Source organism: Mercenaria mercenaria, chromosome 8, assembly GCF_021730395.1.
Source record: "Mercenaria mercenaria strain notata chromosome 8, MADL_Memer_1, whole genome shotgun sequence".
Lineage (NCBI taxonomy): Eukaryota > Metazoa > Mollusca > Bivalvia > Venerida > Veneridae > Mercenaria > Mercenaria mercenaria.
The window spans coordinates 18,828,238-18,851,816 of record NC_069368.1 but is presented as its reverse complement, the minus strand read 5'-3'; the positions used below and the strand labels follow the sequence as shown (position 1 = coordinate 18,851,816).

The following is a 23,579-nucleotide window of genomic DNA, read 5'->3' as shown; positions in this document are numbered from 1 at the left end:
TAATTTGTCAAGCAAGGACATAAAATACCATACCTCTATGCCCGAAATGGCATGTAAATCAGTAATGGCAGCGTTAAAGTCAGAACTGGATGAATACGTGTCTCCGTCTGTGAGTAGAATGGCGTAGTCAGGTACTCCGGCCCGGTTTGCTCCCGACTGAAAAAATTCTGTCGCTTTTTCTAGACCAAGATGTGTCCTTCTTCTTCCACCGTTGCGGCTTGAAATAGAAATTACGTAATTACGTAATTTGTATGAGATACATATAAAGGAAAACCCCATCATGCTGTATCCCTCCAGTCCTTTTCGTGGTACAGGTTTTTTCTTTTGCTGTTACATTAAACCTTTGCTGTTTTTTGTAAGGAAGAATAAACGACAATTAATTTTCAATACTGGACGCAGTTTTAGATAAATTGTTCCTATCAAAGGAAACCACGAAATCCGAGTTTTGTCACATAAGATGTATTTATGGAAACTTTTATCCCCGGTAATAACGAAATAATGTACGCGAAATAACGAGAAAAGATGTGTTAATAACGTAAAAAAACCCAAGAGGGCCATGATGGCCCTATATCGCTCACCTGCTATCATTGCACTTAAGGACAAGAACGTCAAAAAGCATAATCAAGATCAATCAAAAGAATAACGAAAAATATAATTAAAATTTTCCTAAAGTTTCTTCAAATAAAATTATTTTCAAATCAGGCCAGTAGTTTTATACAAGAAGTTTTCTGTATAGCCATACTGGAAAATGAGCCCTCCCCTAGGCGGCCACTTTTTCAATGAATCAAAATCATTTGAAGGAATTTGTTAGAGGGTCGCCCAAGAAACATTTGTGTAAAATTATTTTGAAAACGGACCAGCAGTTTCTGATAAAAAATATTTTGTATATAAGCATATAGGGAAAATAAGCAAAACCCCTTGGGGCCATGTTTTTCGCTGAATCAAAACTATTTGAAGGAATATAGTAGAGGGTCACCTAAGGAACACTAGTCTTGTTTAAAAATTGTTTTTGAAATCTGTTTTCTATATAGCTATATAGGGAAAACATGCCCAACATCACAGTCAGGGGCCATAACTATAGAATCCATGCTGCGATTATCCCAGTTCAAGATAGGAACCGAGATCTCATAGTTATACAAGTTCAGTGAAAGTTTGGTTAAATTCAAACCATAAATGAAGCTGCTATTTTGCAGACAAGGTTGAAATAACTATTTCTGGCCTTTTCAGGGGCTATACTCTGAAATACATAATGGGATATGTCTGGTTCAAAAAAGGAAGCACGATCTTAAGGTTATACAAGTTATGTGCAAGTAAGATTAAATTTAAATTGTAAATGAAGCTGCTATGGTGCAGACAAGGTCAAAATAGCTAATTTTGGGCCTTTAAGGGAGCATAACTCTGGAACCAATAAAGGTACCTGGCCAGTTCAAGAAAGGAACCAAGATCTTATAGTGATACAAGTTGTGTGCAAGATTGGCAAAAATCAAATCATAAAAGAAGGTGCTATTGTGCAGACAAGGTTGAAATAGCTATTTCTGGCCCTTTCAGGGGTCATAACTCTGGAACCAATGACAGGATCTGGCCAGTTAAAGGATGAAACCAAGATTTTATCGTGATACAAATTGTGTGCAATTTTGGTTAAAATAAAATCATAAATGAAACCACTATCGTGCATACATGAAATTGTTGACGGACGGACGCATGGACTGAAGACGGACGAAGGGTAATCGCTAAAAACTCACAATTACAAGAAAATTGTCTCGTTATTATTACAAAATATCGACTAGACCTTCAAAAAACAATAGGTATTATCGACCGACCAAGGCCAGTGGTCATATTAGTCTGAAGGATTCTTAAGTAATTTAGCTGAAATGTTTTCCAAAGTTCAGGCCCCGGTTACCTTGGACCTCTGAGAGTTTGATCCAAAAATAAAGAAAAATCTCCTTCCTACCTCATATACCTCTATGACGTTTGAAGGTTGTTGGTCAAAGGGTTCTCAAGATATTGTTGGGACTTTGTGACATTGACTTGACCTATCACATATTTCCCAAAATCTTAATGCGATCAGGCCCTTGAACGCCGTCTTGATCGGGTTTATTGTTGGTACTAGCTTTATGAAGTCAAAACGATATGGAATGAGCACACACGTAAGCTATTTGACATTTGATTTCAAAGTGTGATCTTGACACTCTACACGTCATATTGATGAACTAAATAATTTATTTTAGTTTTTTGAAAGTCTTTGCGGCTTAGACGACATTGCTTGTTGGACACGGGGTTAAGTTATTTGGCCGTAAATTAAACTACCTGCAAAATCGACCACTCCAATCGAATGAACCCAAAAACAAAATGATTCATTACTTCCCTTCGACGATCTTCTCTCTAAATTTGTTATATGCCGATATAAAACTTATCTATTTAAGGTAATTTTAGTATTGACCCTAGAATTGCGAACCTCAATTTTGTATTACATTTTTCAAAAATAAATTTTGCGGTTAAAACATTAAACTTAGAGTCAGACAAAACGTGAGCAAGCATTTAAAAGAAAAAGAACACCTTACTTGTTGATTACAACCCTTTGGGTGACGTCAAAATTATTTGTCTCTACATCCATGTTGAATGTATCTCCAGAGTCGATACCACCCGCAAAATCGACAATTCCAATCTGGATATCCGTCGGAGACACGAGAAATGCATTGACAAGAGTATTTGCAAAACCTTGAATTTTGGGGAATGTTGTAGAAGTACCAGAAGCATCTGTGATGATTATAATGTCTGCCTCCAGATCTTCACAATCTGTAGAACAAAGGAACAGTCATATAGTATTGTAGATCTACAAAGACTTATAAATAGATTTATCATCGCTTTAAAAACTTTTATACTAGTTTGAAGCGTAAATCAACTGATATTACAAATATATTTGGACTACAAGGAGTCTACAATATGCTTATTCTTGAATAAAATGAGCCGTGCCATGACAAAACCAACATAGTGGGTTTGCGACCAGCATGGATCCAGACAAGCCTGCGCATCCGCGCAGTCTGGTCAGGATCCATGCTGTTCGCTAACAGTTTCTCTACTTGCAATAGGCTTTGAAAGCGAACAGCATGGATCCTGACCAGACTGCGCGGATGCGCAGGCTGGTCTGGATCCATGCTGGTCGCAAGGCCACTATGTTGGTTTTCTCATGGCACGGCTCAAATATAATGCGATACTGGTATGAAGCTTGTCACAACATTTGGACACATTAGAAATACCAGTCTTGAACAATAGGGCCTTAGTTACCCTAGATCGCTCACGTGAGAAACCCCGCATGCATAAACAGATTTGGTAGGTGATTATACGACGGAAATGTCTGTGAAATTACTTTAAAATACTGCCAGTGTTTCCTGACAAGAATATTTTAAAAGATCCTGCTTAATAAATACGTACGGTGTACGTACGTGCGTGCGTTCGTGCGTGCTAGCGTGCGTGCGGGTGTGGAAGGAGGGGGTGGGTAGGTGGGTAAAGAGATTGGGGGAATGCTGACATAGGATACCAAGAGACAATATTAAAAAAAAAAATTTTAAAGTCTCAACTGCATATACATAAGAGAAAGAAACCACACTTCCGGGCGACCGTGTTAATTGTCGAAACGGAACAATTTGTATAATCTTAGTGTCAACCTAGAACATTTGTGGAAAAAAAACGACCAGCAGTTTCTTACAATGAGTTTTTTTAAGTTTCCACAATAATTGTACATATACATATATGTTTTTGACGAAAAAGAATAATTTGACCAAGCTTGGTAAAAGGAAACACAGAAGGACTGTGAAATTATCTTAAAATCGGGCCAGCAGTTTCATGCTAGAAGATTTTCAACTATATACATACAGGGAAAAGTCACCACGCACTCTGGTGGCCATGTTTTTGACGAATCGGAATAATTTGAACAAGCTTGGTAGAGGATCACATACGCACTATTTGTGTGAAATTGTTTTACAATCGAGCTAGCAGTTTCACAAAAGATTTTTTTAAATTTCCACTATATACATGTAGGGAAATGTGACCACAGCCGGTGGCGATGTTCTTCTAAGGAACAACCTTGTTAAAGGATTACAAAAGGACCATTTTGTGTGAAAATGCTTTAAAATCGGGCCAGCAGTTTCACAAAACAAGATTTTTAAAATTTCCCCTTTATACAGATATGGAAAAGTGACCACACCCTCTGAATGCCATACGTTTGAATAAATCGAAATATTTCAACAATCTTGGCAGAGGGTCACAGAAGGATCTGTGCAAATTTGCTTCAAAATCGGACTAGCGTTTTAGGAAGCGTTAACAACAGTAATTCAGTCATGTAACGGCGGGCAGTTAACCTAACCCGTGTTCCTGGATTCTGTACCAGTACAAACCTGTTCTCCGCAAGTAACTGCCAACTTCCCCACATGAATCAAAGGTGCAGGACGAATGATTTCAGACAAAATGTCTTTTATCAAATCGTCAAGGAGAACATACGCCCCGCCGGAGGATAGAACTCACGACCCCGCGGTCCGTTTGAAGTGTTTTTTATTTTTAAAGCTAGCGGTGCCTATATGCAACCAAGCGGAGCCGCTTGAACAATTCTTTAAGATGCATACAATCATGCCGAGTTTCATCAACTTCCAACACATGATTTCAAAGTAGATGTCATTTAAAGAAGTTTTGACGGACGGACGTCGGACGGTGAGTGATCACAATTGCTCACCCTGAACACTCTTAGCTCAGGTGTGCTTAAAAACTTTGTATTCAAGAACTATGTGCACAATCTAAATCTACGGGATAAAGCAGAACAATGTTTTGGCATGAATTATACATGCAAACAATTCTTAACAAGAAATATCGGTAAAACCGAAAGATGCTCTCCGAAATTTGCAATGAAGAAAAACAGTGCATCTCCTCTTGAGAGTGCAGCGTCCTATGAATATTTGCTGAATTCCAGTAGTGATTGCTGATAGGTACTCATGACTATGATGGCGCTATAGTTTAATAATGAATTATATTCAAATTGCAATAAATCAGTGAAAAATAATCCAACTGAAACAAGAAAGGTAATATACATATCTCCTCTTAATAGTAAAGCTTCCTATGAAGTATGGTTAAATTCTAAGCAGTGGTTGCTGAGAAATACTATAAAATTTTACTATAATATACTACTACTTATCAAAGGGCACTAACTCGGTATAAAATCGTCTGATAGGAATACGAAAAAAGTAGGCGCATCTCCTCTTGATATTGAGCCGTCCTATTACGTGTGCCTAAATTCCAACCAGTGAATGCTGAGAAATACTCCGGACAAAAATTCGAGGGCTTAGAGCAAAACTGGTCTATCTGTATACAGAAATAGCAATCTGACTAAAGTACATATCCTATTACGCTACGCATAGGATCTGACAACGAGCTATTGATAGCCTCGTTCTGACAACCCTTCCTCTAGCCAACCAAAAGCTAACTTACAAAATTCTGCAAGCTTTAAAAAACCTTGGATTTTGATATCTACAATTTTTATGTCGAAAGATGTCAGATAGCCGGTTAGCTCAGTCGGTAGAGCACTTGCTCTGTAAGTGAGAGGTCCCAGGTTCGAGCCCTGCAATTTTTTCTTACTCTTTGACATTCGAACAAGTTGTCTGATTGGTTAAAATAAAAATAGATTTGCAAAAATAAAAATAGCAATACTGGAAATCCAAAATATACAGAAGACGAATGTGAATGGGTCGTTCTCAGATCTTCGTATAGAAGATCAAGTACTTTAGTCAGATTGATAGAAATAGATGCAGATAGACCAGTTTCGCTCTAAGTCCTCGAACTGTACTATAGTACATATACTATTATTGAATAACTGGGTGTAAAATCATCCGATCGGAACACGAGGACAATATGCGCATCTCCTGTTAAGAGTGAAGCTTCTAATTAAGTTTTAACAAATTTCAAACAGTGTTTACTGAGAAATACTCCGGCCATTCGACCGAAAAAAGAAGACGACACTATGCGCATTTCCTCTAGATAATGAAGCTTCCTATGAAGTTTCGCAACATTACAGCCAGTGATTGTTGAGAAATATCCCGGTCAAGAAATATAGGACGGACGAACGAAGCGGCGACTATATGCTTCCTCTTCAGGGAGCATAGAAACTTGGTACAGTCAGAAAAGTCACATGACGAGTGATATCTACAATGAAAAAGCCGTGTCCTGGGTTTTACCCAGTATGGGTGCAGACAAAAACGGAATCGGAAAGAGATTAGAACATAACTTTATCGTTTAAAAACAGTTTTGGAATGCTACTCTTAAATGCTAAACGTAAATGAAATAATTGAATACACATACCTTCGCAACAGTCGTCGTCAAGAGAATCTACGCATGCGCCACATGCGCATATACCAGAAACACATTGTTCATCTGCTTCGCATGAACCGGTCCCTTCTGTATAACGAATTTTAAAAGCAAATAGCTTAATGAGTGTAATAAAGACATCTTGATAAAACGACAGTCTGGTAGAATTTGTTTTACATATTAACTTTTAATCAGTATACGCCCCATGTGGTTCTGGGACGATCTGTGTATGAAAAGAATTGGAACCACTGCCTTACCCTTGCATGATCGTAAGAGGCGACTAATAGGGTCTTAACACTTGATTTTGTTGTAACTATGTGATTCCAGCAGGTATGCAAATTTTGATTCCATACCTCATGTTTTTATTTCAATTTAAATGAGATGTGGAACCAAAATTTGTAGTCTTGTTTGGCGCCATATAACCTATATTGTGTTGGTGTGCCGTAAAACCCAAATAAATAAATAAATATTTAATCAGTATACAGTATTTCCAGAGACAACAATTCCAAATACTATTATACATATGTCAATTTAGTAGAACAATTCTGTCGACTGTGGAAGAAAACGCATTGCAATACAATACAAGGATAGATATTTACGGGTAATAGAAAACTGGAAGAAAAAAATCAGTTTCTCAATTGACGTTAATCAACTTAATGTGTTTAACGACCGTATATTTTAACGACGAAAGCATAGATCGAAAGCATATAGATTAATTTAGGAGACCTAGGCCTCAGCGGAAAGATAAAGTATTTCTTTTAATTCTGAAAAAAAATCAATATTTTTAACTAAATTTTGTTAGAAATAAGGCGAGTTAAAAATGGTCAAAATGTTTTTGTTGAAATCCTCTTGATCCCTGACTGTATACATACTTTAAATAGATTTTAGTTTCGCGTGCTTTGTTAGCAGATAAAACACGGTTTTGAGTTCAGATGTGTATTAATCTAACCACGAAGGCCGAAGGCCTGTGCGATTAATTTTGTTTGTTTGTTTGTTTTGTGTTTAACGCCGTTTTTTTAACAGTATTTCAGTCATGTAACGGCGGGCAGTTAACCTAACGAGTGCTCATGGATTATGTACCAGTACAAACTTGTTCTCCGCAAGTAACTGCAAACTTCCCCACATAAATTATCAGAGGTGGAAGACGACTGATTTCAGACACAATGTCTTTTATCAAATCGTCACGGAGAACATACGCCCCGCCCGAGGATCGAACTCACGGCCCCGCGATCCGTAGACCAACACTCTACCTACTGAGCTAAGCGGGCGGGCTCTGGTGAGTAAAGGCGCTTGTAAATGAATGTTAGCAATGGGAAACGATTTAGGATTACTGCTTAATGTGATAAGCATTATCCTCTTGTGAGATCTTTTACCTGAATGTTAGCAATGGGGAAACAATTTTCATGTTTCTGGTTAATGTTAAAACATATCTTGTACAATTATTCTGCTGTCTCTTAGCTTCTAGAAATCCGAGGTCGAATATTAGTGGCATTTTGCCTAAAATTCGATATAAAGCGATATAGCGGAAATGTCTGGCAAAAGTCTCTATTTGCAGATTGTTGTTAATCCCAGCCTTACAAAAAAAAACTGTAAATATGATAAACTAGTCCTTATAGCAAGGATGTCGTTTGTTTCAGTAAGTTTTAACATGTTTAAATAAAAGTTTAACCATACATAAATGTTTAGTGTAAATACTTTACTTTGCTGACGGATGCTACCGTTGGTATTTATAGTTCAGAACAAGTTAACCAAACTTAAATGTAAAGTGAAAATACATTACTTGGCTGACAGATGCTACAGTTGTCAAGGTAATAATTTGTGTCACACCGGCATTCTGAGTGAATACAAACTTGGTTAGCACCGAGGCAATCGTCATCAGATGTACAATTACCGCAGATAAGAGAGTCTGAAATACACGGAGACACTATATACCTACCTGTATCTTCTAACAAAAATGGGACTATGTTCAAATCGTTAAATAATTCATACTAGCAGATACTAACGTATTCAAACTGACATCAAAATCTGCTTTTCGCACGCCTTTACGCGCAAAACATTCTATATCATGTACATTTTGCAGTTATTTCCAGTGGAATCAAAACCAACTACGTTTTTTCTTTTATTCATGAAAGTAAATCTGCAGAGAAACAAACCATTCACCAGATGAGGGGCCTGGAGTCTTGACCTGACTTCTGATCAACAAGGTCGAATTAATAAAAATAAATCATTAACAAGATTTTCTATCTGTAGCTCTTGAAACCCCTAACTGCCACAAAGCAGAAACATTTTAACAAAACTTAAAATACAAAGATGTTTCTGACCAAGTTTGGTAAACACATATCAAGCGGTTCAGGTTGTAAAATATCTTTTTTTAGCTGTGACACATCATAAGTGTAATCAAATAAAACCATTTATTCTATACTTATTTTATCTATCCAATCGCGAACGTTCATTTGCAACACGTGACCGTACAATATATTACAGTATTTGGATGCACGTGCGTACAAAAATCCTGTATTTTCTGTATTTGGACGCACGCGCGTACAAAAATCCTGTATTTTCTGTATTTGGATGGTTCAACAGTCCCGTGTTAAACATACGATAAAGCCCGAAACGCGTGAAAATGTTCCGAATGCAAATCGGATGAAGTAGGCGCTCTATGTACAGAGTTTGATTATGCGCTTTGAAATCTTGATTTAATTTGAGTTTTTTTCTCTTTCTTTTTGTTTACAACACACAAAAATGATTCAAGGGATAACAATGCTATCTGATTAAGATATTAAAACGTTTGTTAATAATCAAAAACTTAAAAATACAGTAAAAAGGATCATCAGGTGTTGGAATATTTGAAAAGTCGATAAAAGAAGCCGTTCCGGACGAAACCTAGAAAATGGTATCAGCCATGACTGTCTGAGTAGCTACCTCAGCAATTTATATTTACGGGTTAAGAAACAAAATGGAGAAGATTATGAATGGCAACGGACGGGCGGTCAGCATCCAAAACATGTCTGCTCTATAACTCAGTTTTCGCTGGATCTTCACCAGACTTGCTGACAATGTTTGTGAGCATTACATCTCGGCCAATTTCGATAACTAGCCAAATTGTACCACGCACTCTTTGATTATAATAGTCCTTGAATTACTCGAAAAACAGGGAATTTAGCCTTGTCCGCTCTTAAAAGTCGAACAGTTTTCATCCGATCTTCACCAAACTGACAATGTCGGTGGGCATAATATCTCAGCCAAGTATTATTACCACCCAAATCGCCAAATGGCTGTTGTAGGGATGTTGCACCATATACCTTTTTTCATGATGATACGTAGAAAAAAAAACACATTCAATGAATTACGTATATTACGTATGAAGTGAAATAAATATATAATAAAAAGGTTATTTAAGGTCAAACATTGTATAATATATATTTGCACTCATACCAAGCTGGGAAAAACTAGAAAAGGCAGGAATACAATATTCAGTGAAACTTTTTAATTTAAAGTATTAATATAGTAAGATAAAATAGATATAGAATAAAAAAGGTTATTTAACATTGTACTGTACAATACGAGATATATTTGGACTCGTACCCAGCTGAGAAAACTATATTGAACTCGCCTAGCGGCTCGTCCAATATGGTTTGCTCAGCTGGGTACTCGTCCAAATATGTCTCCGTATTGTACAGAACAATGTTAAATAACCTAATATTATTAACTAGAAATGTGTCCATGGGACACAGATGCCCCCCCCCCCCCACTACATGACACAGATCAACTTTGGGAAAACAATATGTTGCTATTTAAAAAAAAATGCAATTTCTCTTGTGTGTATTTATGCTGATGCTGTAAAAAACTAATTTCTCTTCGTAATGACTGTAGGTAAATATTTTCGGAGCTACGCGCGACAAAACATTAAAATGACATTTTTTTCCTAGGTCAGGGGCTATAACTCCTACAATACTGAATGAATCCGGACGCGAAACCCCAGGTGCACAACTGCACATGCTGACCAACATTCCTGTAAACTTTGGTGACTCTAGATCAAATACTTTTGGAGCTACGCGCGACACAACATTAAAATGACCAGCTTTTAGCTAAGTCAGGGGCCATAACTCCTACACGACTGAATGAATCCGGACGCGAAACCCCTGGTGCATAACTGCACATGCTGACCAACATTCCTGTAAACTTTGGTGACTCTAGGTCAAATACGTTTGGAGCTAGGCGCGACACAACACTAAAATGACCAATTTTTACAAAGTCAGGGGCCATAACTCCTACACGACAAGGTGAAAATGTGCATTTTGAACTATTTCATGGGCAATGACTCTGGAAATAGGGGGTGGAGGCAGAAAAAAAAGAAGGTGCGCAAGTTCATATCATGATAAAGACTCATGCAAGGTTTCATCCATTTATATCAAATACTTTTTGAGCTAGGCGTGTCACAAGGTGAAAATGTGCATCTTTTAACTATTTCAGGGGCCATAACTCTAGAAATAGGGGCGGATCCACATGAAAAATAGGAGGTGCGCTAGTTCATATCATGATAAAGACTCATGCAAGGTTTAATCAATTCTTATTAAATACTTTTTGAGCTAGGTGCGTCACAAGGTGAAAATGTGCTTTTTTGACTATTTCAGGGGCCATAACTCTGAAAATAGGGGTCGGAGCCAGATGAAAAATAGAAGCTGCGCAAGTTCATATCATGATTAAGACTCATACAAGGTTTCATGAATTACATCAAATACTTTTTGAGCTAGGCGTTTCACAAGGTGAAAATGTGCATTTTTGACTATTTCAGGCCCATAACTCTGGAAATACAGACAAAAAATAGAAGGTGCGCAAGTTCATATCATGATAAAGACTCATGCAGGGTTTCATAAATTTATATCAAATACTTTTTTAACTAGGTGCGTCACGAACTTCGGACGGACGCACAGACGCACGGACAAAACCAAATCTATATGCCCCACCACGCACGGGGAGCACAAAAATTCTGCATTTCGATTATATACTTCTGAAAATGTTTTGGTCTGCAGTAATGAGGAGACCCTTGAAAAGTGGACGTTTAAAGAGGTCTTTTGCCTATTTCAGCGCTGGTCACATTTTACTGTAGTCAAGAGGAATCTGGTCAACTGAAAATGGGAGAATGTTCATAGACTGTTGTGTATTAGCTCTAGCGGACAATGAATACATTCAATCGAAAATATATAAATACAATTCAGAACGGTTCATACAAGAATGTGTCTGTCCAAACAATTGAACTTCCATCTTGCGGTTCATGAGAAGTCTTTCTGGAGTTATTTCTATTTTATGTTTTCATTTGGCGACCTTTAATTACAGTCAAACGGAACCAAATGAAAAAAAAAAAACCAAAAAAGACCTGAACCGTCTAAACACTCTTAAAACGTATATTTCACCATCTGATTCACAACTTGTGTGAATTAACAAGAAGTTTTATCACCTTGTACTTCGTCATCAAAATAGCTGTGCAAATGCGATTTCAAGTACTCTTAATCCTTACTTTACTAACAGAATTATGATGCTTATTTGAGCCGTGCCATGAGAAAACCAACATAGTGGGATGCGACCAGCATGGATCCAGACCAGCCTGCGCATCCGCGCAGTCTGGTCAGGCTCCATGCTGTTCGCTTTTAAAGCCTATTGGAATTGGAGAAACTATTAGCGAACAGCATGGATCCTGACCAGACTGCGCGGATGCGCAGGCTGGTCTGGATCCATGCTGTTCGCATACCCACTATGTTGGTTTTCCCATGGCACGGCCCATTTGTTAATGATGGCAGCCCTTTTTCTGCTATTCTCAAGCAACACTTCACCAACAGAATTATAACACTAATTTGTTTCTGATATACATTTTTTTCCCAACTAATATCAACTTGTACTTCACCAACAGATTTATTTTGGTAATTTGCTACTCATGAAAACTCTCTTCTATTATTGTCAACCTTCATGTCACAATCAGACAAATATGTTAACTTGCTAATGATAAAAAAAAAATGTTTTCAAACAATTTGCAATCTGATCGTCACCGCAGAATTATATTGGTAATTTCCTACTAATGAAAACTCTTTTCAATAATTGTCAACTACAGTATAACCTGTCTTAAGCAGCCAACCAAGGAAGTGGGAAAAAGTGGCTGCTTACAGCAGGTAATTTATAGAATGAATGACCATTTTGGAAAATGAGACAATGGCTGCTTAGGACATGCTGGCTGCTTAACAGAGGTGACCGCTAAAGCAGGTTTTACTTTTCTTCAAATACTGGTAACTTACTTTACAATTAGAAAATTAGTAATTTGCTACTAATGAAAACCCTTTTTTAACTATTTTCAACATGTGCTTTACAATCATTACTTTATTGCTAACTTGCTACTGATTCAAACTCTCTTCAACTACTGTCAACCTGTAATTCTTCAGCAGAACTATATCGCAAATCTGCCACTGATAGAACCTCTCATCAAAGGCTTTGTTAATCTGTCCTAAACCGTTAGTATTGCATTGCTAAGTTCATACTGATAAATGAGCCGCGCCATGAGAATACCAATATAGTGGGTTTGCGACCAGCATGGTTCCAGACCAGTCTGGTCGGGATCCATACTGTTCGCTAACAGTTTCTCCAATTCCAATAGGCTTTCAAAGCGAACAGCATGGATCCTGACAAGACTGCGCGGATGCGCAGGCTGGTCTTGATCCATGCTGGTCGCAAACGCACTATGTTGGTTTTCTCATGACATGGCTCATTTCATTTTAAAATGTACATTGTATTATGACTTAACAAAAAATACATTAATATGTATTACTATAGAAATGCAAGTGTATACAAATTTATCGAATTGTTAAATTGTTCAAACAAGTCAGTGCTTAATAAGCTAGCCTTATTCATTACTAAAGCCTTAAAACTAAGACTATCTAATATCAGAAATGAGATATTATACAAGAGGGCCATGATGGCCCTATATCGCTCACCTGTTATCATTGCAATTGAGGACAAGAAGGTCCTCAGTAAAAATATTTAAGTCAAAAGGACAGGAACAACAAAGGGAAGAAATTTAACCAAAAAGAAAATACAATTCTTACAAGGTACAGATATGTCAAAATGCACCTAAAAATTGGAAGTACCATCCATGTTGTACCACAGAAAAGTGGTCTTGGTTTTTCCCTACGGCCGCTAATAAAAAAGTTACTAAAAATAAGCTATGTATAGTAACGTGAAAGGGAAGTAATTAAAAAAAAATTGTAAGTGAACAAAAGAAGGCTCTGCCAAATAAATCTGTTGACATAAATGAAATTTCAGATCAGTATCTTCATTAGTTACGGAGATATACCCATTTTAATTTGAAATAAAGGGAGGTAATTTGACATAAAATCAGTCCATAGTTATCTACCCTGATTGTCTCAGTCCAACTAATGACAATTATGAAATTTCAAATAAGTCCTGTAAGTACTTACTGATATAAATCCATTTTGATTACAATCAGGGGAGGTAATCAGAAAAAAATAAGTCTGGAACCTACGATTGGATCTGATTTGTCATGGAATCTAAGATTTATTGTTGTTGAAGATATTTTGGAAGTTTGTATCAAAATAAAACCATAAATGAAGTCTCTATATGGCTACAAAAGCCAAAATAGCCAATTTTGGACCTTTAAGGGGCCATAACTCTGGACCCCATGATGGAATTTGGCCAGTTCAACAAAGAAACCAAGACCTTGTGGTGATACAAGTTGTGTGTAAGTTTGGTTAAAATCAAATCATAAATGAAGCTGCTATTGTGCAGACAAGGTCAAAATAGCTAATTTTGGCCCTTTCAGGGGCCATAACTCTGGAACCCATTACGGGATCTAGCCGGTTCAAGAAAGGAATTGAGATCTTATGGTGACACAAGTTTTGTGCAAGTTTGATTAAATTCAAATCATAAATGAAGCTGCTATTGTGCAGACAAGGTCAAAATAGCTATTTTTGGCCCTTTCAGGGGCCATAACTCTAGAACCCATAATGGAATCTCGCAAGTTCAAGAAAGGAACTAAGATCTTATGGTGATACAAGCTGTGTGCAAGTTTGGTTAAAATAAAATCATAAATGAAGCTGCTATTGTGCAGACAAGGTCAAAATATCTAATTCTGGCCCTTTCGGGGGCCATAACTCTGGAACCCATAATGGAATCTGGCCAGTTCAAGAAAGGAACCAAGATCTTATGGGGATACAAGTTGTGTGCCAGTTTGGTAAAAATAAAATCATAAATAAAGTTGCTATTGTGCAGACAAGGTCAAAATATCTAATTTTGGCCCTTTCAGGGGCAATAACTCTATACCCCATAATGGGATCTGGACACTTCAAGAAAGGAATCGAGGTCTTATGGTGATACAAGTTGTGTGCAAGTTTGGTTAAAATAAAATCATAAATGAAACCACTATCGTGCAGACAAGAAATTGTTGACGCACGGACGCACAGACGACGGACGAAGGGTGATCATAAAAGCTCACCTTGTCACTATGTGACAGGCGAGCTAAAAAAACTTCAGAACTAAATTTGAAAATGTGTAAACTTACAACAAGTATTGTTAACTTGTACTTCGCCATCAGGACATTCACACTTTCCCCCGGGGCCGCAAACCAGACCATTTCCGCTACATGAACTGCTAGAGTTATCACATGGGTCATCAAGCTCATCGCCAACTACAATGCAAAGAGAGGCCTTATTTTTAAAATTCTAACACGGCCATGACTTATTTTCCTTTTAAACAAAAAAGACTGAAACAGGTGTTATTATGCGACATACTGTTTATACGTCACAATTATTACGTCAAAGCGTCAGACTTCATAGCCCGGGAAAAGAAAACCACATAAATTAGGCAAATCAAATATTTGCTGAGTATCTCTCGAAATAATATACCTCAAACATTGGTTTGCCCTCGAATAAAATCATTATTTGTCGTTAGGATGTTGTTATATCACTCTGGCTATACCCTCGTGATATTATTCCTTCACATCTAAACTCAATACAATGTTTCAATTCAACGACAAATCATTGTAACGGTTTGAGATATATCATTTCTTGAGCAAAGCAAGACATAATGTTATAGCGATGACGATTGTTACTCTGTATTAAGTGTAAAACTTAAACCGATACTTTAAATATATAAAAATGAAGTTAACATGTTCAGTGGAGTAAAATGTAAAAAAATGTCTTGCAATTTAATAGTCCATATGACTAGAAAATGACTTGCAAACTTACAGCAGTTTGAAGATTTTTAAACAATGTTAAACACTATAATTAAACGTTTTGCTATTGAGCGTTCATCGCGAGCGTTTCAAATGAATGAAGTAAAATCAAGAAATGTTCATATACAGATACAAAAGCTAATGCTCGGATTAGTGTCTATTCAGACAGATCTATACAGAGATTCGGACTATACAGAGATTCGGATTAGTGTCTATTCAGATAGATCTATACAGAGATTCGGATTAGTGTCTATTCAGATAGATCTATATAGAGATTCGGTTGTTGTCGTCAGAAAGAAAAGTATATGGAATGTCTGTTTATGATGTTACACCTTAAAACGTTAAAGACACTGACCTCCAGATTTTGGCTAAAAATGATCTTTCTTTCAAGTTGAAGTTTGGTCATATTATAAACATTAGAATATGACTGTTTGTTTCTAAACTATTTTAAAAATGCCAAATAAAAAAAAAAAAAGTACCCCGTCGAGAATCGAACCCGGACCGCCGCCGCAGTAAAGAAGTTTCCCGCTGTCGTTACCAATACCGCTATGGAGGATTTTGTGTTTAAGCGCATTAAATTTAGATATTTACAAGCAAATTCGATAAATTGGTATCCCCCGCCGAAAGAGTTTGTGGTGAGGAATGGCAAAAAATTTATCCGGCATAAAGTTAAGGATGTTACTATGAAGCAAATAATTTCATAAGTCGAAATCAATTTAACAGAATACATAGTATAAAGTGTACATAATAAATGTACGATACGTTGATCCTGACTAAAGAAATTATTTTGAATGGAATATGCTTACTGCAATAAGCTTAGCTTTCAAAATTAAATGGAGTTGTTTGAAATGTGAGCTTGAAGTTTAACTGGAACGAAATATTGTCTTTGAGTGGTTTGGCACCAAGTGTTTCTGTTTAACAATTCATTTACATTTGAACTTAACAGAACAGATGTCCTTAGGAGAACACAATCAAGTAAGATATCTTGAACATGGCTTAGGACAAGGTGGGTGCGGTTACAACTTCACATGTTAAAGGTCTGAACACGTTTTGAAAAAAAAAGGAATGGAAATATAAAACTAAGTATTTATTAAATGTTGATTATAAATATTGATGGAAAATTAAAAATTAAAAAAAAATTGAGGGGAGGGGATACATGATTGGTGGTGGGCATGACTGGGTGGAAGCATACTGAAGAATTGGGCAAAAATCGATTCTGTTATCTTTCCTTGTTTATCGAGATCAACGCTATACCTTGTTGTCTCCCTTAGACTGTCTAGCTAAATATCGATCACTATCGGATATTTTTTTAGCGAGTGTTGCAGATCGTTATGGTTCGGCTATCTCCGCTTATCGTATCACGGGAGGTGCCGATCATAAAAAACAAGGATTATAGATTAGAGATCTACTGTAAAAACGTAGTTGGAAGGGTGATTTATTTTACACCAATTTTAAGGACCGGTAAAACAACAACGACAAATATAGTCATCTTTATATTTATCAGGTTACATACAGAGTAACAACTTGGTGTAATCTGTTTTTCAATAATGTAAAAATACAGAACGGAAAAAGGAAGACACTTTATATTTTACATTAAAGAAACTGAGACATAAAAACAAATATAAATACACAAAATCGTGTATGTTAGGTGAGCATAACATACATGTACATGAAACTACTATTATCTTAAAAGGTAGAAAGCAGGAAAAAAAAAATATATTTTTTAAAAGTGATTATAAACTTGACAGTTTCATTTTTAGTTATTATTAACAGATGTGAAATACGTTTTTTATAACATTCATTGGAAATGAAAATTTAAGTCATTAATCAATTAATTGTATTTAACTCGTCAAAAAAAATTTTGCTATGAAATGAACACTTGAAAAACATATTGTCACAACACTAAAGAAAAATGAACAGAGAAACAAACTAACAAGCATACTTGACAATGTAAAAGGTATCTTTTTATGACACTAGATCCTGTTTAATTGGAAGTGTGACCTATTTGCCCCCGAGCCAGTCATTTTGTAGTAAAGTATGTGCGAATTATGACTTCTCAATGTTTCTCAAAGGGACTAACTACTGGTTTAATAAATGTCAGATTTTTAAAATAAGAAGTGGAAAACCTAAGAACAAAACAAGCTCATCATAGAAAAAAGAAAGATTTAGGATAATGTGACAATAATGTAGTGGCAAGGTTATTCATAAGAATTATCACGAATATTTTTACTATATGAACAAGAGATTACAGATTTTTCATATCTTTTAGCGCATGCTATGCCTGCTCGAGATTAGCTGTGCGTACATTCAGTTCAATTCAATTTCAATAAACTTGCAAAAAGCTGTTGATTGGTAATAATATACAGTTGCAACGTGCATCATGTCTTATGATCTTTTTTATTTATTAACATCTTTTCCTGTAACATTAAAATTTTAATTTGCGGAAAGCTAGTTATTCCCAAAAACTATGGTTTGCCTTAATATAACTGAAATTATTCCCGCATTGTGATCATCACTTCTATAATTATCTGCAATAATAAAACGTATTTTCTAAGTTGCACACCTGGTTAATTGATCACATACCGCTCCATTTGCACAATATCGTTGTCTTTAAACCAGATTAATAAAAGATAATAATTTGAAATTATAGATAATTTACATACTCAAGCTTCTTTTCTAAATGTGTATAGCAAACAGTAAAGTATAGACCATTTATATACTTAGCTTCTTTTCTAATTGTGTAAATTTACCTCATGAAATTGTTATGACTTTTCTTTCTTCTCTCTATCTATCTATCTTTCTTTTATATTGATGCATGCAGCAAGAATTACTAATTAATAATAATACTCTGTTGTAACAATCAGGTTTCTGTATCATCGGCAGCTAATCTCCGAGCGAGTTCGTGCGTTTCCGCACGCGTTCGGAAATACCACGGACATGTGCAAATAAAGAAATAATACGAAAATCACCAACTTTTAAACGCTTAGGGAAGCAAGAAGACATTAAAATAATTTCAAAATAAAAACATATTTAAAAAATTTATTGTCTGTAGAATACTTCAATAGGATAATAAATATTCTCAAATTATGAATAAAGTGGCTACAGAGGAAAGAATAAGATACGTATCACAGGTTTTTGCTTATTTTATTCGGTAACTGTATGCCGAAAACAGAGACTGATAGTGGTGTTTTTTAACCGCCAAGGGAAGCATTAATTCTTCATTTTAGATAAATATTTTTTATATCTTTGTAAAGAGAAAAGAATGACGAACACTTCAATAGGATATTTCAAGGGGGATAATTTTACCGATAAGACGGCATATTTTACCTAATTGTTGATCATGATGATTGGTGGTGGGCATGACTGGGTGGAAGAGCGAGGTGGTGGAATGGTACAACTTGCATGTTTTGCATATTGAGATAAATATTCATGGAAGGTTTGAAAAGAAATCTAAAATAAGAAATGATTTTTTTCCGGGGGGGGGGGGGGGGGGGGGGGGGGGGGGGGGGGGGGGGCAGAAGGGATGTGACCAAGGCAAGGGGGTGACCAGGTGTGGGTACACAACTTCAGATGTTTATAATAAGTGTTCATGGAAAAATGGAAAAGAATGAAAGAAATTTAATGAAATTCTACCAAATGGTAAGTTTGTTATGTACAAATATGTGGATTTTTATACTATCAAAGGACAATAACAACAATGATCTAAATTAGTTTAAGTTTCATAGTTCTTAGTCAAATCTATCAAAAGTTATGATGCAGAAATTGCCATATTTATAGTACCCTATATAGTTAACACTAGAATTTTCTAAGGGCCATAACTCTGGTGTTACTTGGGCAATTTGACTGAAACTTGACGGGCCGCATAACCTCATAGTGGTGAACATGTATATGAAGTTTTACTTAAGTATTTCCAACCACTTCCTAGATATGGCTCCGGAAGGACGGACGGACGGACGGAAGGACGGAAAGACTACATATGGGTATTTATGTGGCTATTCTTTTGTTCTCTCTATTGTTCTTTTAGCCACGTAAAAGAAAAATAGCCACATAAAAGCCTTACGGAATGAATGACATCAAAGAAAAAGTACAGTTACCTATTGTTCCTATAGCCACTTAAGTATGTAAATGTTGGCTCGGACGGACTGACGGACAACGCCAAAACTATATCCCTCCGACTTTCCTTTGTTTGTTCGTTTTGTCCTCTTGTGTAGGCTTTGTATGTGTGCGCGTGTATGTTTGTGTGTTCCTCTCGTGTGTTGGCTTTGTGTGTGTGCACGTGTATGTGTGTGTGTTTGTGGTGTTCACGTCTGCGTGCTGTAGGTTTCGTTTTGGGGAGGCTGCGATTTTGGTACGTGGCATTCCCTGTTTGATATTTGTCTTTGTTTTTTTTTTTCGTCGGGGGATAATAATCGAGGCAGTTTACCTCGAGTAAATTTAATAAAGCGTTACAAATACTTTTCGATTTTCATCGTAATAAGTAGTAAAAACAACTAATTCTCATGTATTTCCGTAACATATAGTCTGTCGGTAACTTTCAAAGCATTTTTAAGAAATATAGCACTATTTTTCATATATCTAAAAACATTTTAGTTTGTTATCGAACTATCTGGAGACCAGTGCCTTTGAAACAATCCATCGGACTTTTTTTTAAAGTGATAGCAGATTTTTAATTTTACGTTGCAAAATGCCAGTGAAGATGACGTTGACATAATGTGAAAAGTTCACATGTAGACGTTGGCCATGGAACGCCGCTAGAACTTAACTTTTGTAACTTTCAACTGCCGCTATAATTGAATGCTGTTTTTACTGACGCTATATATCGCGTCAATAAAAGATTTTGTGCAACACCTATCACTGGAAATGGCAATTTCAACTTTAATAATAGTAGTCGGGAAATTTCGAAAAGAATGGCTGCCCATGTGTTGTAAACAAGTCATACTTGCATAATTAAATTTAAATTTTATTTGTAAATGGGCGCTTTAAACTTTGTATGATGTCAATAACAGCATGAGCTATACGTGCAAAAGGGTCAATGGTCACGCTTCTAGTATCACGAAACATTTGGTGAATAAGTAAATATTATAATTAAAACAATTGAATACAGGTTATAAGAAAGAAATAAAAGCCACATACTGTTGAAACTTTTAGGTGCATGCTTTATAGCATGTTTGCCTATAAAAAAAAGAAGCTATAAATGAATTTTATGCATTACCGCATATATAACCGTTGAACGTAAAATCGGGTATACATGAGCACACTCCAGCCGAGCATTCAGCATTGTCATCAATGCACGAGTCAGCGACAGATGTGCAGTTGTCACCAATGCGTGTACCATCTGCAAGTAATAAACGAATAAAGATATTGAAAGGAGCTGGTTTTTGAACTGAAAATGAAAGCATAATCTGCTCGGATGACGCTTGTGAATAATTTTTCATATTCTAATGCAAAATTAGCGTCAATACACCATAGTTCATGCATTGACGTTTGCATATGTTGAACCTTTTAGACTGTGTTATGTAAAGATTATGGCTTCAAAATATTTCCTGAACTTCTACTGTTTCTTTTTATTCTAAAACAAAACAGGAGCTGTTCATAAGACAACATGCTCGATTTTTCTCAGTGCTTGACTCTGAATTAGGCCTTTGCCAGTAAAAACTTCATAAACTTTGACCAAAACATTCTATGTTAAAAAGGGCATAACTTTGTCAAAATTCAAACCAGAGTTGTGGTAACTGTTTCTCTCTCCTGGTGAAAACTTTGATAGTAAATAACTATTTTAAGTTTCAAACCAAAAGCTTTGATAATAACACAGATATTGACTTTATATAAAAACCTTAAACCAAACAATTCTAAGTTAAAAGGAGGCATACTTCTGTCAAAATTCTGATCAGAGTTATTGTGATTGTTTCTCCTGATGTAGACGTCGATAGTAAATATAATTATTTTAAGTTTCAAGTCAAAAGCTTTTGACAGTAACAGATAATTTATGACTTTATATAAAAAACTTAGACCAAACAACTTTAAGTTAAAAAGGGTCATAATTCTGTCAAAATTCTAATCAGAGTTATAGGGATTGTTTCTTCTGGTGTAGACTTCGATAGTGAATATAACTATTTTAAGTTTCAAGCGAAAATCGTTGATAGAAACAGAGATATTTGATTTTATTAAAAAACTTTGACCAAATAATTCTTAGTTAAAAAGGAGCATAGCTTTGTCGAAATTCTGATCAGAGTTATGGGGATTCTTTCTCCTGGTGTAGTCTTTAATAGTAAATAATACTTTAAGTTTCAAGTCAAAAGCTTTGTTAGTAACAGGTTTATTTGACTTTATCAAAAACTTAAACAATGGCGGCGTCGAGCTAACAAAACTATATTAACAAAAATAAAATCTAATCTCGTAAACAAAATGTAAAATTGTATGTGTATTAAATATTTCTGCATTAAACTCACAGCACACGTGGTCAATTTGGACCGGTGGGGTTTCGCATTCACATCTCTGACTAGTGGAGCCACAAGCGAGTCCAGGGCCACATGAATTGGCGTCACAAGGGTCGTCCAAGTTAGGTCCAACTGAAAACAAAGAACGTTTTACCTATTTAAAACAGATATGATGGTGAAATATAGAAAAAATCCTATTTATACGGAGGTCTATAAAACACCTCAGCTCACAATTACGTAATTATCGTTTGGAAAAAGTGTAATTTGGACATCAATCCGTGCAGGTCTCCATTTTGTATAGGCATGCCCATGACGTCAGTATATTTCAAAGAAAAGTTATCTTATAAGTCAATTATATATATGAATTCAAAATAGTCAATGGCATTTTTGACTAAATAAGAATATCTAAAAAAGGTTTTCAATGATAGATATAAACCATTACATGTCTATATTACAGCATTTCCTATTGCAACAATATACGAAAACACTGATTTCAATGATGGGTGTAAATCTTTTAAATGTATGTATTACCATATTTTTCTAGTATAGCATTTTTCATAAACGTTTTCTTCTTCGTTCAATGACGGATGTAAATTCTTAACCTTTAACCTGCTGGAGGCAAATGATTCTGCCCGTGTGACCATGATCTGCACTGTTCACTATTCAGTCAGCAAAATTTTAGTGAACACCCCTTTGAATAATAAATGGTATTGTCCAAATTGAATAATGGACCAGTCCATTTTAGAAATTTAGCAGGGTAAAGGTTAAATTATGTATTTCAGCATTTTCCTAGTATAACAATATACGTTAACGGCGATATTTCAATTACGAATGTAAATCCTTAAATGCATGAATTATTGAATTTTAGTATTATAGCACTTAACATAAATAAATGGTGATGTTTCAATGATGAATATAAATTGTTAAAGTGTAGTATTACATCATTTTCTGGTGTAGCAATATACGTAAACAGTGATATTTCGATGATGGATGTAAACCCTAAATGTATGAATCATCGCATTGTCCTAGTGTAACATTATACATAAATGGTGATGTTTCAATGATGAATGTAAATTGTTAAATGTATGTATTACCGCATTTATCTAGTGTAGCATTATACGTGAATGGTGACGAACAGGCGCAGGTCCCTCCATTACACTCAGCATTGTCATCAATACATGTATCTAGTGCTGTTGTACAATCTTCTCCTATAAGTCTGCCATCTTAAATAAAACAAGTATTTCTTCCTCATGGCAAAATACAACAACAACTACAAAAATTGCTAAAAAGTAACTTTTCATTTCATTGCACCAGTTTTCGATAACAGTGTCAGCCATTCATATCAACGGTTACGAACTTTCTTCAATTTTGTGATCGAGTTAAATAAAAAAAAAATTAAATACCATCAAACAAATTAAATTCCGATTAGTTTTCTTCAAAATTTGCAATCAACGAATTTATAAAGATAATTCCTGCTCGCAAAATAAGATATTGGGACGATAAGTTTCAAATCAACGATCGTATTATTCTTAACTGGCTTGAGTATTAAAAAAATACCT

General features: G+C 35.7%; 1 protein-coding gene across 1 annotated transcript in view; it reads right to left on the bottom strand.

Annotated features, from left to right (window-relative positions):
- Positions 1 to 23,579, bottom strand: part of LOC123565479 (transmembrane cell adhesion receptor mua-3-like) — a 102,191-nt gene that overhangs the window by 7,917 nt on the left and 70,695 nt on the right. The window contains exons 59-66 of the mRNA XM_053549483.1: positions 23,115 to 23,243; positions 22,033 to 22,152; positions 20,796 to 20,918; positions 14,912 to 15,037; positions 8,129 to 8,254; positions 6,343 to 6,438; positions 2,562 to 2,796; positions 34 to 217 (exon numbers count right to left, since the gene is read on the bottom strand). Coding sequence (XP_053405458.1) covers positions 34 to 217; positions 2,562 to 2,796; positions 6,343 to 6,438; positions 8,129 to 8,254; positions 14,912 to 15,037; positions 20,796 to 20,918; positions 22,033 to 22,152; positions 23,115 to 23,243 — 1,139 coding nt within the window. The remainder of the gene's footprint in view (positions 1 to 33; positions 218 to 2,561; positions 2,797 to 6,342; positions 6,439 to 8,128; positions 8,255 to 14,911; positions 15,038 to 20,795; positions 20,919 to 22,032; positions 22,153 to 23,114; positions 23,244 to 23,579) is intronic.